The 12,352-nt window shown below is 44.4% G+C and overlaps 1 protein-coding gene across 1 annotated transcript in view; it reads left to right on the top strand.

The window, feature by feature from the left end:
• Positions 1-12,051, top strand: part of snd1 (staphylococcal nuclease and tudor domain containing 1) — a 778,779-nt gene extending 766,728 nt beyond the window's left edge. Inside the window, exons 23-24 of the mRNA XM_033040015.1 lie at positions 10,182-10,226; positions 10,803-12,051. Of these exons, the coding sequence (XP_032895906.1) occupies positions 10,182-10,226; positions 10,803-10,868 (111 nt within the window). The 3' untranslated portion in view covers positions 10,869-12,051. The remainder of the gene's footprint in view (positions 1-10,181; positions 10,227-10,802) is intronic.
• The last annotated feature ends 301 nt before the right edge of the window (positions 12,052-12,352 follow it).

Genomic DNA, 12,352 nt, shown 5'->3' with positions numbered 1-12,352 from the left:
GCCATTCAATATGCTCATGGCTGATCATCCAACTCAGTATCCTGTACCTGCCTGCTCTCCATACCCCCTGATCCCTTTAGCCACAAGGGCCACATCTAACTCCCTCTTAAATATAGCCAATGAACTGGCCTCAACTACCTTCTGTGGCAGAGAGTTCCAGAGATATACAGAGATATAGAATTGTTTACAATGCAGCAAGGGATCCGATATGTGATAGAATTTTTTGGACTATATTTTAAACATTAAATCTTAGTTATTGTTTTTCACATGCTTTTGACCATACTGCAAGTTCCTAACCTCTCAAGCCACAAATGTTAAATGTAGGCCTCAACCTTGAGGATATTCTTAAATGTACTTGCATCTCTGGCTAATTCAGCGCAATGCATGTACCTTGCAGCATTTTCAAGCAATTTTTCTTGATCATGCCAATAACTCAATTAGAATGTCACAGTGAAAATAAAAGGGGCAGATGGATCTAGTGTACTAACCCAGGAAAAAAAAATATGCACAGATGAGTACTGAATGACATTACATTAACTTCATCACAACAATGCTGAATGGCCACAAGTGCAATAAATCAAGAATTGGGATGCATTAAGAAGTCAGTGAGTTATAATTAAGTTAATCTTTCCTCTTTGTAAATCATTGATGCATCCTCACTTAAAATATTATGTACAGTTCAAGTTCTATACAGGAACAATATAGAATGGTGGAACCAGAATGATTTGGGAGGAAGAGGATGGACAGACACAGGGGACAGTAAATTAAGTAGAATGCATCACAGTAGCAAAGAGTATATTGAGTGATTTATTTGTGACTTGTGTTTTAAGGATTGTAAAATGACTAGATAATGGAAACCACGACAAGTTATCGCACCTCGTCCATTACAATAAAACCAGAGGACGTGGCCTATGCTTGACAGGACAAAACTAATTTATGGAAACATTGGCTCATATTTTGCAGTTATAATGCTGGCAAAACTATCAGCATTCAATATTATACCATAGAAGTGGTTGCGTGTAGTTTAGCAGGGAAACTCTGAAGTTGCAGTGTTTCCCCACAGACTGCAGTACTTTACACCTTGCTCTATTGGAATCAAGGGAAATCAGTGAATTAAATGAAAATTCCGAGTATTAACTGATCTCATTGTAAAATATCTTGGAAAATGTTAACTTTTAATAGCATTCTATGTCAGAATTACTTCCAGGCTAACTCACTGGTCCTAAAAATAAAATTTCATGCATGAGGCATGCAATTTTCACATATTATTAAAAATGCTATTTCATCATCTACCTCAACATATCAAATAGGTTCCAATCTTTATTTTGTGGTCCATTACATGTTTTAAATATTAGCTTTTGTTTAGCTGTACAAATATCTGAGAATTTTTCAACGTGATTGGCTGCTCATCCTACACTTCCTCTATTTACTCATCTACAATCCTTTCATTTATGCTCTGCTAGGCAGCATCATGTCTTTCTAAATCTAATACTATTCTTAACCTCTTTAGTTAGCTACGGATGGATTATGATTCTGATGAATTTTTTATACTGAGTAGAATGTATGGTCATAGTGAGTTATGAAATCATGTTTTAAATGTTTGTTTACCTACTAGTTTACCTTTTAATCTAATTCCCCAAACTAAATCTCCAATCATTTCCAGTTGTGGTCATATGGCATTCATTGTATTAAGCTAGAAATGGTATAGAAAAGATTTACATGGACAATGCCAGGACTGGAAGGCTTAAGTTAGAAGAAGAGACAGGATAGCCTGTTTTTCCCCCCAGAGAAGATAAGAGACAGAGGGATGAGGTATTTAAAATCATGAGGGGCATAGATAAGGTGAACGATCACAGTCATTTTCATAGAGGAGGGGAGTTCAGAACTAGGGAGCATATATTTAAGGTGAGAGGAGAAAGATTTCAAGGGATTCGGAAAGGCAACGTTTTCACACAAATGGGTGGTGGGTATGTGAAACGAGCTATCGGAGGACATGGTAGAAGTGAGTGAAATTACAATATCCAAAAGACATGAAGGCAGGTACATGGATTAAATAGATTTCGAGAGACCTGGGCCAAATGCAAGCAAATAGGACTAGCTCAGGTAGGTAACTTGGTCAGCATGGAAAGTTGGGCTGAATAACTGTATAATGTAGAATGCACTATATGTAGAGTATAGCTCTTTGACTCTGCCATCGGCAACATGCCATACCATGTAATTGATTTTGTTTCATTTAAGGCTCTAGTTTCTAACTTTAATACATCACCATCAAACTCAATGTAAAGTTCTATTATACTGCCATCATCTTCCCTCAGAGGATTGCTCATCATGAGATTACTGGTTGACATATAGCAGGACCTAAAATATCATGCCTCCTTTGTTGGTTTTACAATGCATTTTTCTATGCTATCTTTACCCCATTATTTTAAATCTCTGTTCCTTAGTCCTTGAGCTATCCACTAATGAAAACAGATTCTCTCTATCCCAACCTGAACTTGGAACAATCTGTACACCTCTGTCAAATAATCTCTCAGATTTTGCTCCAAGAATAACCCAAGCTTCTACCGTCAAATCTTGCATTTGAATTCTCGCAGGGTTGAAATGGTTCCAATAAATCATTCTGCACTCTCTCCTGGACTTTCCTTCTTTATCCCTGATTGTTATTTCTAAAAGATTCTCTGCATTTCTGAAATGAAATAGACTGGCCTGTATTTGTTGGCCACATCTTTATGTCCTTTTTTGAACAGTGGTGTCACAGTTGCCATTTTCTAGGGTTCCACAACCTCTTCTGCATCTAAGAAGGAATTATAGATAACTAGACTAAGTGGGACCCGTTGGGTCCCAGTCATACGAGAGGCCTGGTCCCCCAACGCAACCCATTCCCCAACGCAATATTCCACCACTCACCCATAGCCCCTAACTGCACAGGTACGGCTCATTTCCCCTCATCCCCGAGCACTGCCTCCCCCTCCTCTTCATGTGTGGAAGGGGGGGGGGAGTGAAGTGGGGTGTGTGGCGGGGGTGGGGGGGTGTTGGGTGGGAGGGGTGTGTGTGGACGGGGAGGTGTAGGAGGGGAGGAGAGGGTGGTGTGGGGGGGGGGTGGGTGTGGGATATGGGGGGATATGGGGGGGGTGTGACGGGGCAGGTGTGGGGTGGGGGGGAGGTGTGGATGTGGGCGGGAGGGGTGTGGGAGGGGGAGGAGGGATGTGGGAGGGGGTGTGGGGATGGGGGAGATGTGTGGGCGGGGTGTGTGTGGGTGGGGGGGGGGTGCGTGCGGAGGGATTGTGGAGGGGAGGGGTGTGTGAGCGGGAGGAAGGGGTGTGGGGGCAGGGGGGTTATGGAGGCCGGGGTGTGTGGGTGGGGGGGGTGTGAGGGCAGGGGGGTTTGTGGGGGGGAGGGGTGTGTGGGCAGCGGGGAGTTATTGGGGGAGGGGTGTGGGGGAGGGGGGGGTTTGTGGGGGCATGGGGGGTTGGGGGGTTTGTGGGCAGGGGATGTGGGGGAGGGGAATGTGTGTGAGCGGGGGGTGGTTGTGTGTGGGCAGGGGGGTTTGTGGGGGAAGGAGTGGGTGGGCAGGGGGCAGTTATGGGGGGCGAGGGGTGTGTGGGCGGGAGGGAGTAAGCTCGGAGAAAAGGCGGGGAAGAGCCATGGAGGAGAGGGGAGCATCAATGGGGAGGGAGGGAGGGGAGGAGGAATGCGAGGGGGACCAGAGGGGTAATGGCTGGAATTGGCGGTGCGATGGGGACTCACAGTGGTCGCTGGTCGTTCTCCTCCGCCGGGATCAGAGTCTCCGCTTTCCATTTGGCGACATCGGCGACGTCTCCGACTCTGGGCTGCTGCTTGGGGCGGGGCTGCTGATTGGGACGGGCAGCTGCTTGGGGTGGGGCTGCTGCTTGGGGCGGGGCTGCTGATTGGGACGGGCAGCTGCTTGGGGTGGGGCTGCTGCTTGGGGCGGGGCTGCTGATTGGGGCGGGGCTGCTGCTTGGGGTGGGGCTGCTGATTGGGGCGGGGCTGCTTCGGGTCCCTCCGAAAGTCCGGTTGTAAACCTCCGCCGGCCACCCTCAGCTCGAGTAAAGATGCGATGGCGCAGGAAGGGGCGGACCGTCCCCGGGAGTGACAGGGAAAGAGATTAATTTGCGCGGCGCCGACTGGCAGGATAAGAGATCGATCTGCGCACGCGCGGTTTTTAAGATTTTTAAACCTCGCTACCTTTTACGACATTCAACCGATTGGAATGAAACTTGGCGCACTCGCAGCACAGGTGAACTGTGAGTGAACTGGCAAAAATTGTAGCTCTATCGCGAACCGTTTTTGCGCGAATAGAAAGACTGCCAAACTCGAAGATAACAAGATCAGAGTTTGAGTTATGTATAGATAGATAGATGTAGATGGCATCCCTTCCAATTTACATTTACTTTCAGACTGAAGAAGGGTCTCGACCCGAAACATCACCCATTGCTTCTCTCCAGAGATGCTGCCGGTCCCGCTGAGTTACTCCTTCATTTTGTGTTCATCTTCAAATGACGTCACGCGCTCCAGACGGCTGTGCGGGTGCATGATGACGCGAGCGACCTTCGCGGGACCGTCGCGCCTCAAAGCGACGACGAGGTTGCGTAATTAGCATGCCAAGGACACGTAGGTGGGACAGGGCCTTAACTCCTGATCTGAGCCCAAGATCCTTCCTCATGGTAATTACCTCAGGTCAAATATCCAAAATATCTAATCTCCAATCTTCGTCATTAAGCAAGCATATTTCCTTACTTCAAACATGATAGCTTTTATTAATATCAATCTTTTAACATCAGATTTTAAAATTTGATTTCAAACATTCAATCTAATTACATTTGAGAGAGCAAATTAAAAATAGTGTAAAAGGGGTTTTGGCAAAATCTCCAGCATCAAATGAACACTCAGCCAGAGAATGAGAAGTAAGTTAAGGTAACCAAAATCTTAGTCAAAGAGTTGAATGTAAATGAGGAGAGGCAGGTAGATTAGCAGGAGAATAACGATGCCTTAAGGTCTAGGCAAAGATATATTCTAAATTGAGATTAAAAGCTGCCATGAGGAAACAGGTTGGAAATGCTAAACCAGAGCCTGCCGGTAAGTTCATGGAGGGTAGGGGAAGACAAAGGAAATGGCTAATGTCAGACACCCAAGAGGCTGGAGTACCAGAAAGCCTGGTAGAATGTAGATAATGTAGCAGTGATTTCTGATGAAGATGTTGAATACGTTTATTGTCATTGCACAATACTGTGCAACGAAATTCCATTACATCTCCTCCGGTTAAAAAAAAAATACAAACACGACAACCATTAACACATATGTACACTTATTAGTAAAAAATAAATAGGTATTTTAAAAGAATTTAAAAGAATTTGGCGGCATTTCTTGGAATTACATTTTGCTTCCTCAGCATTCTCTGTTGGAATTTAGCTCTATTATCGCACATGGGTAGAAACTATTTTTTAGTCTACCGGTGCGAGCCTTCAGAGTCCTGAATCGCCTCCCAGAGGGTAGCAGAGTAAAAAGGTGGTTGGCAGGGTGGGATGTGTCCTGCTTGATATTTGTGGCCCGGCGCAAGCATCGGCCCCTATATATGTCATCCAAGGAGGGCAGTTGGGCGTTTGTAATGTTCTGCGCAGTTTTTATAATTCCCTGCAACGCCCTCCTCTCAGCCACAGTACAGCTAGCAAACCACACCAGGATTCCATAGGAGAGGATACTCTCCACGGCGCATCGGTAGAAGGACAACAGCAGCGGCTGTGAGACGTTTGCTCCCCGCAGAGACCTCAGGAAATACAGCCGCTGATGTGACTTCTTCACGAGAGTGACGGTGTTCATTTGCCATTTGAGGTCCTGGGAGATGTTTATTCCCAGGAACTTAAAGCCAGTGACTCTCCCTACCATGTCTCCTTTGATGTAAAAGGGAGCAGGTTCCTCTCTCCTCTTCCTCCTGAAGTCAACGACCAGCTCTTTTGTCTTTGATGGATTGAGTACCAGGTTGTTTCTGCTGCATTAGAAGAAAAGCAAGAATGAGAATGAGAAACTATTGACAATTAAAGTTTTTTTTTAATTCAATGATGTTGTATGCGCATAAAGAGCAATAAATAACTTGGCAAAGAACATGTCTAGAGTATTAATAGCAAGAGGGCCAAAAGGGAATCTGTGTGTGGGAATTGAGGATAAGGGAAAGGTTCTTAAATATTTTCCTGACCATATTTGCAGAATAACTTTTTCACACAAAGAGTTGTGAGTGTGGAATTCCCTGCCTCAGAGGGCTGTGGAGGCCGGTTCTCTGGGTACTTTCAAGAGAGAGCTAGACACCGCCATTCAATGTGATCATGGCTGATCATCCCCAATCAGTACCCCGTTCCTGCCTTCTCCCCATATCCCCTGACTCCGCTATCTTTAATAGCCCTATCTAGCTCTCTTGAAAGTATCCAGAGAACCGGCCTCCACCGCCCTCTGAGGCAGAGAATTCCACAGATTCACAACTCTCTGTGAGAAAAAGTGTCTCCTCGATAAATGGGAGGAAATTGAATAAGGCAGGAAAAATAAAAGGATATTGGAGTGGTTGTCTGCGGATCCTTAAAGAAGCAGGAACAGGTTAATAAGATGGTTTAAAAAGCAAGCAGGATGCTTTGCTCTATCATGGGCGCATGGAATATAGGAGCAGGGCAGCACTAGACCTAAAAAATGTCTGTTCTGTTGCCACACAGCGCTAAAGACCTAGGTTGCTCGCTGTCTGTGTGGAGTTTATGCATTTTCCCTGTGACTAAGGATTTTTACCCTGTTCTACCACATCCCAAAGAAATGTGGGTTTAGTAGGTTAATTGGCTATTGTAAATTGCCTCTCGTGTGTAGACGAGTGGGAGAGTCTGGGGGGAGTTGATGAGAATGTGGGGAGAATAAAATATGAATGAAAAGGACAACATGGTCTCTGCGGAGTCAGTGCTACAAAGGACTGTTTCTGTACTACATGTCTCTATGATTCTATTGTATATATTTCTGGTCATCATACGAGAGGAAAGATGGAGAAGGCGTGGAGAAAATTTACAAAGCTATTTTCAAGTCGGGAAGATTTGAGCTGTGAAGAGGCATTAGATAAGCTTGGGTTGTGTTCTTTGGAACAGAGGAGGATGAGATAGTGAGATATAGTAACTGAGGTACATAATATGAGATACTTGATGGATTAAATAAGAAAAAGGGGTCAAAAACAAGTTGATTAAGATAACTGGTTCGGAGGGAAGATGAGGCGACATTTCATACTGCAGCCATAAGGGATGTGGAGCATATGCCTGAAAGGTTATTAGTTGACATGTGCATGAATAACTGAGACCTGCAGGGCCACAGACGTGACACTGGGAGGTGGAATTGGGTTGTGCTGCTCTTTAATCTGTCTCAGACACGATTGTCCAGAAGACCTTCTGTGTGATAAATTTTCTGTAATTCCTGGACCGAGTGTCTGAGCTGAGCTGTTATACTGCATAAAAATGATGTTGCTGCCTCCACATCCATTTTCTTGCGGTATTTTTCTTATGTGGCTTTTTTTATTTCACTCCTGCCTTACAGAATCTGTTGGCTCCTTTATTTGAGCATGAATTCACTAGAGTTCTGCAGCGCCTCACCTTAACAGCTACTCTTTGTGCATTGGCCTTGATTGTGTGTATGTGCTGGCAGGCTGTTTGGCCAATAAAATGAATGAAAACCTAGTGTTTTTATAAACCTTTTCATAACCTCGGAATGTACTATAGCACATTGCAGGCAACACACTTTTTTATAGTGTAAGACAGTGGAAGTCGATCTCCAAACAGTGTAATCCCCCAGACAAAAATGTGATAATGACTGCATAATTGTTTCTAGGGTTTTTTGAAGTCTGAATATTGGCTTGGCTACTGGGAAATCTCCCTTTCTCTCTTTTAAATTAAAGGCATGGGATGTTTTTTATTCACCCTAGAGAGTGCAGATGGTTTAATGCCTGATCTGAAAGACAGTTCGTGTTTGTTCAGTGTCCTTCTGAAGTGTCTAGTATTCTGTGTGGCTTCCTAGAGGGAGGATTACCGGTGATCCGTGTAGAATAAGCCAATCTGGCCTAACTAAGAGCCAGAACTAAACACCTTAAAAACCTCAAATCTCACCAGCAATGGTGAAACTGAATTCAATAAATGTGATCATTTAGGAGTTGGCATAAGAAAAAAAATAATCACAACACCTGGAGAACTGATATAAAATGTAACTGCTTCATGAATGTCCTTTAGGATTATTGACCTGCTTTTATCTGTCCTCTGAAGTGAGCTAGCAAGCCACTCGGTTGTAAAACAGTAAAATAAATTCCAGAGGCAAAGGACCGCATTTCAAATATTGGCAACGTGTAACAAAATGCTGGAGATTTTGTTCTGGCCTGGATAGAGTGGACGTGGAGAGGATGTTTCCACAAGTGGGAGACCCAAGGACCAGAGGGCACAGCCTTGGAATAAAAGGACATACCTTTAGAAAGGAGAAGAGGAGGAATTTATTTTGTCAGTGGGTGGTGAATCTATGGAATTCATTGGCACAGAAATCTGTGGAGGCCAAGTCATTCGGTATTATTTAAGGTGGAGATTGACAGATTCTTGATTAGTAAGGGTGTCAAGACAAGGTGGAAAAGGCAGGAGAATTGGTTGAGAGGGAAAGATAGATCAGCCATGATTGAATGGCAGAGTAGACTTGATGAGCCATATGGCCTAATGCTGCTCCTATAACATTCATACTCATAATACCCAGTGGGTCAAGCAGCGTTGGTGGAAAGAGAAACAATTAACGCTTCAGATCAATGACCTTTCTTCAAACCACATCAGTTCCTATTGAAAGGCCATTACCCATAGATGTTGATTGATTTTTCTGTACTGTGATGTTGTCCCATCTGCTGAGTATTTGCATAATTTTCTGGAATTTCTTCACTCAAGAGGAATTCCATCACCACGACCAAAACATTTACCTTGCCAATATCACTGGCCTCCCAACAATACTTTAAAAATCCAGGCTACCTCTCCGTTAGTCCATGTTTGATCCCTCCCAAAATGATCATGAGCAGTTTTGTTGACCATCCAATCTGCCTGAGATGAGTGGATATGATGCATTATCTACATACAAAATACCAGGTTGTAATCTTACTACTTAGAGCTGCAGATGTATATTTTTCTGTATAATATACGTCCGACCAACTTGCCCAATCCGACCAAGATGCCCCATTTACACTGGCCCCACCAGCCCACGTTTGGACCATATCCATCCATTTATCTGTCCAAATGTCTTTTAAATGTTATAATATCTGCCTCAACTACCTCCCCCGGCTGCTCGTCCATACACCCACCACCCTTTATGTGAAAAGGTTACCCTTTAGGTTGCTATTAAATCTTTCCCCCCTCACTTTAAAACTATGTCCTCTGATCATCGTTTCCCCTACTCTTGGCAAGAGACTGTGTGATCACCCTTTCTATTCTCGTCATGATCTTATACACCTCTATAAGATCGCTCCTCTTCGTCCTGCGCTCCAAGGAATAAAAGTAGCCTGTCCATCCTCTCGCTACCTCAAGTCCTGGCAACACCCTTGTACATCCTTTCTGCACTCTTTCCAACTTAACAACATCCTTAACAGCAGGGTGATCAAAACTGAACACCAAACCCCAAATGCGGCCTCACCAGTGTAGATATGTGGGTATCTGGGAAAAACACAAAGCGTGAAGCAACTCAGTGGGTCAGGAGGCATCTCTGGAAGACATGGATAGGAAGAAGTAGATAGGTGTGGATATCTGTATGTTTAAAGCCCATTCTGCCTCATGAGTCCCTTGGGGACCTGTCTAAGATAGAATATGCAGCATGGCTTCTCTAGATAACGTATTTAAAGTCAAACACTTTTAAGAGGTGGAGAAAGTTGGGTGCAGAGGTAGGAACAAAAGATCCTACCTCTGCACCCAACCTATCCTTAATCTCCCCTCCTCCACCTCTGTCTCCATTGTAGAACGTGTCTTGTCACCAGATTTTTCAATACTGATAAAAGTATTTGCAATATTGTAAACATTAAATGTTCCTCTGTCCAAAAATGCTGCTTGAGCATTTCAAGTATTTTTGTCTCTTTATCCCCATTTGCAGAATGTTGCTTTAGTGTTATAATTTAGACTAAAGCTGGTTTTCTCTTTACGCAGATTACAGAATACCTGAATGCCCAAGAGGCTGCCAAATCTGCCAGGGTAAGAGCAGTGTGCAATCCCTTCTTTCCCCTGACCTCGTTCTCTGTCCATCACACAACCCCTCCCCCCCCCCCTCCCTCATCCCTCCTCCCTCATCCTCCATCTCCCCCCTGAGCCCATCCCACTTGACTCCCGCCCCACCTCAGTTGACATCCCCGTGCCTTGTCTGGACCCCTGGGACCCTTGACAACCCCCCAACCTCCTCCCTCTTGACACCCCCTCTTGACCCACCCCTTGACTGACCCCCATTGACCCCCGCCTTGATTCCCCTCTCGACTGCTCCTCCGACTACCCCTCGCTCTGTGTCTCTATCTGACTTCCTTTCTCTGACCCCCCCTTTCTCTCTGCCTCCTCTCTCTCTCTGCCTCCCCTCTCCCTCTCTCTCTCTCTCTCTCCCTCTCTCACTGCCTCTCTCTTTGACTCCCACATTTGACAACTTGCCATGTCCTGCTTACCTGCCTGCCTCCCTTGGTCACTGCCCTTCTAGTAATATGCCTTGTGCCTTATTGTTGAAATGCTTCCCCTGCTTTGCTCATCTCCACTCATTGCTGCATTGATAATCTCCTCTGTTTGCAGTTGAACCTCTGGCGCTATGGTGACTTTCGAGCTGATGACGCTGATGAATTTGGTTACAGACGCTGAAGACACCACATGTGAAGACAACACTATACTGATTTCCCCTCTGCCTTTTCTCTCTCTCAGTGTTTCCCAATCCCCCAACCAATGCATTAAAAGAGAGACTTGCTACTTTCAGTTCCCTCCTCTCAGGCATTCAGACTCTCTTTGCACTTGGCCTCTATTTTCAAATGAACAGTTGGCAGTTAGAGGCTGAGATACTAATCATGATTGGATGATGATCTTAGTCTGTGAAATGAACTGGAAACTTAATTCCTTGCTTTGATCTGAATTTTTTTATTTCTCTTTTAAACCCCCCTGAATTGCAGAATAAATCAGCACTCTTCATTTGGCGATTTCTTTTCATTCCTGTTGGGGTTTTTTAAAAGTCTGCACTTTGATAAAACATTACGAGCTAAGGTTATCTCGAGCGAGATCCAGTAACACAATAAGATGCTGGCAAATGTTGCACTTGACAACCCAATGTTTGATTGGCAGGTAATTAAAGCAAGTCCTGTTCAAGGAAAAACTCAAGCAGATGTTCCTGAGCAGGACAGATGGATTGTTAAAGGGGAAATTCCTGTGTAACTTGTAAATGGTTCCAAGTTTGCATACCCTGCTTATTGCATTGTTTTTTTTTGATGGGTTTTTAAACATTTTGTCTGTTATGTTTTAACAAAGGGGAATGATTTTCTATCTGTAACTCTGTGTTGAGCTTGCTCACAATAGCAGGTTTAGGATTTTGTTGCATCTGGAGCTTCCCTTATCCCACCCCCAAAAATCAATTAGCCTTGGACAGAATGGGTAGCGGAGGCACCTGAGTTCATCCTATTAATGTCTTAAAAATATTACCCAAATGTTAGAATCCTGTGTCTGCGCAAGCTTGGACCATATATAAACCTAAAACATGGTGCCAACAGAGTCTTTCTAAGGTACATGCCCTGTTTGCTTAGCTATCAGTCGCTTATTTTGAGCAGAACGTGGGTACAAATAGCTGATGCAGTGTAATGTACATTAGGAAACTGTTCCTTCCTCTTTTTCTCTGATTTTAATTTTGCTTGTGACTTGATTGCAAGTAATTATCATTTGTAACTCTTAACTGGGTTTATGATTTCTTCCTCCCCCCCGCTTCCTCCCTTACCTGATGTTGTCTCTTGTCATTATATTTAATGCTTACAGTCTCAATAAAAGTAGCATTGGCAACATGGAATATCCTTAGTGCCATGATCTCTTCACTTACAGTTTGATGTGGTTAAATGCTGAGGAAGGTGCAAGGCATGCTGCCTTCATCTCCATCAGCTGAACAGTCTACCCAAGCAGGTAGACTGGCCGTTCCGGATGCTCTGTCTCGGCCATATGTCACCAAACCAGTGTGTGTGTGAAGGAACTGCAGATGCTGATTTAAACTGAAGATTGACGCAAAATCCTGGAGTAACTCAGCGGATCAGACAGCATCTCTGGAATAAAGGAATAAAGGAATAGGTGACGTTTCGGGTCGAGGCCCTTCAGAC

Source organism: Amblyraja radiata, chromosome 21, assembly GCF_010909765.2.
Source record: "Amblyraja radiata isolate CabotCenter1 chromosome 21, sAmbRad1.1.pri, whole genome shotgun sequence".
Lineage (NCBI taxonomy): Eukaryota > Metazoa > Chordata > Chondrichthyes > Rajiformes > Rajidae > Amblyraja > Amblyraja radiata.
Note: the sequence above shows the minus strand (reverse complement) of the source record. Positions and strands in the feature narration are given on the sequence as shown.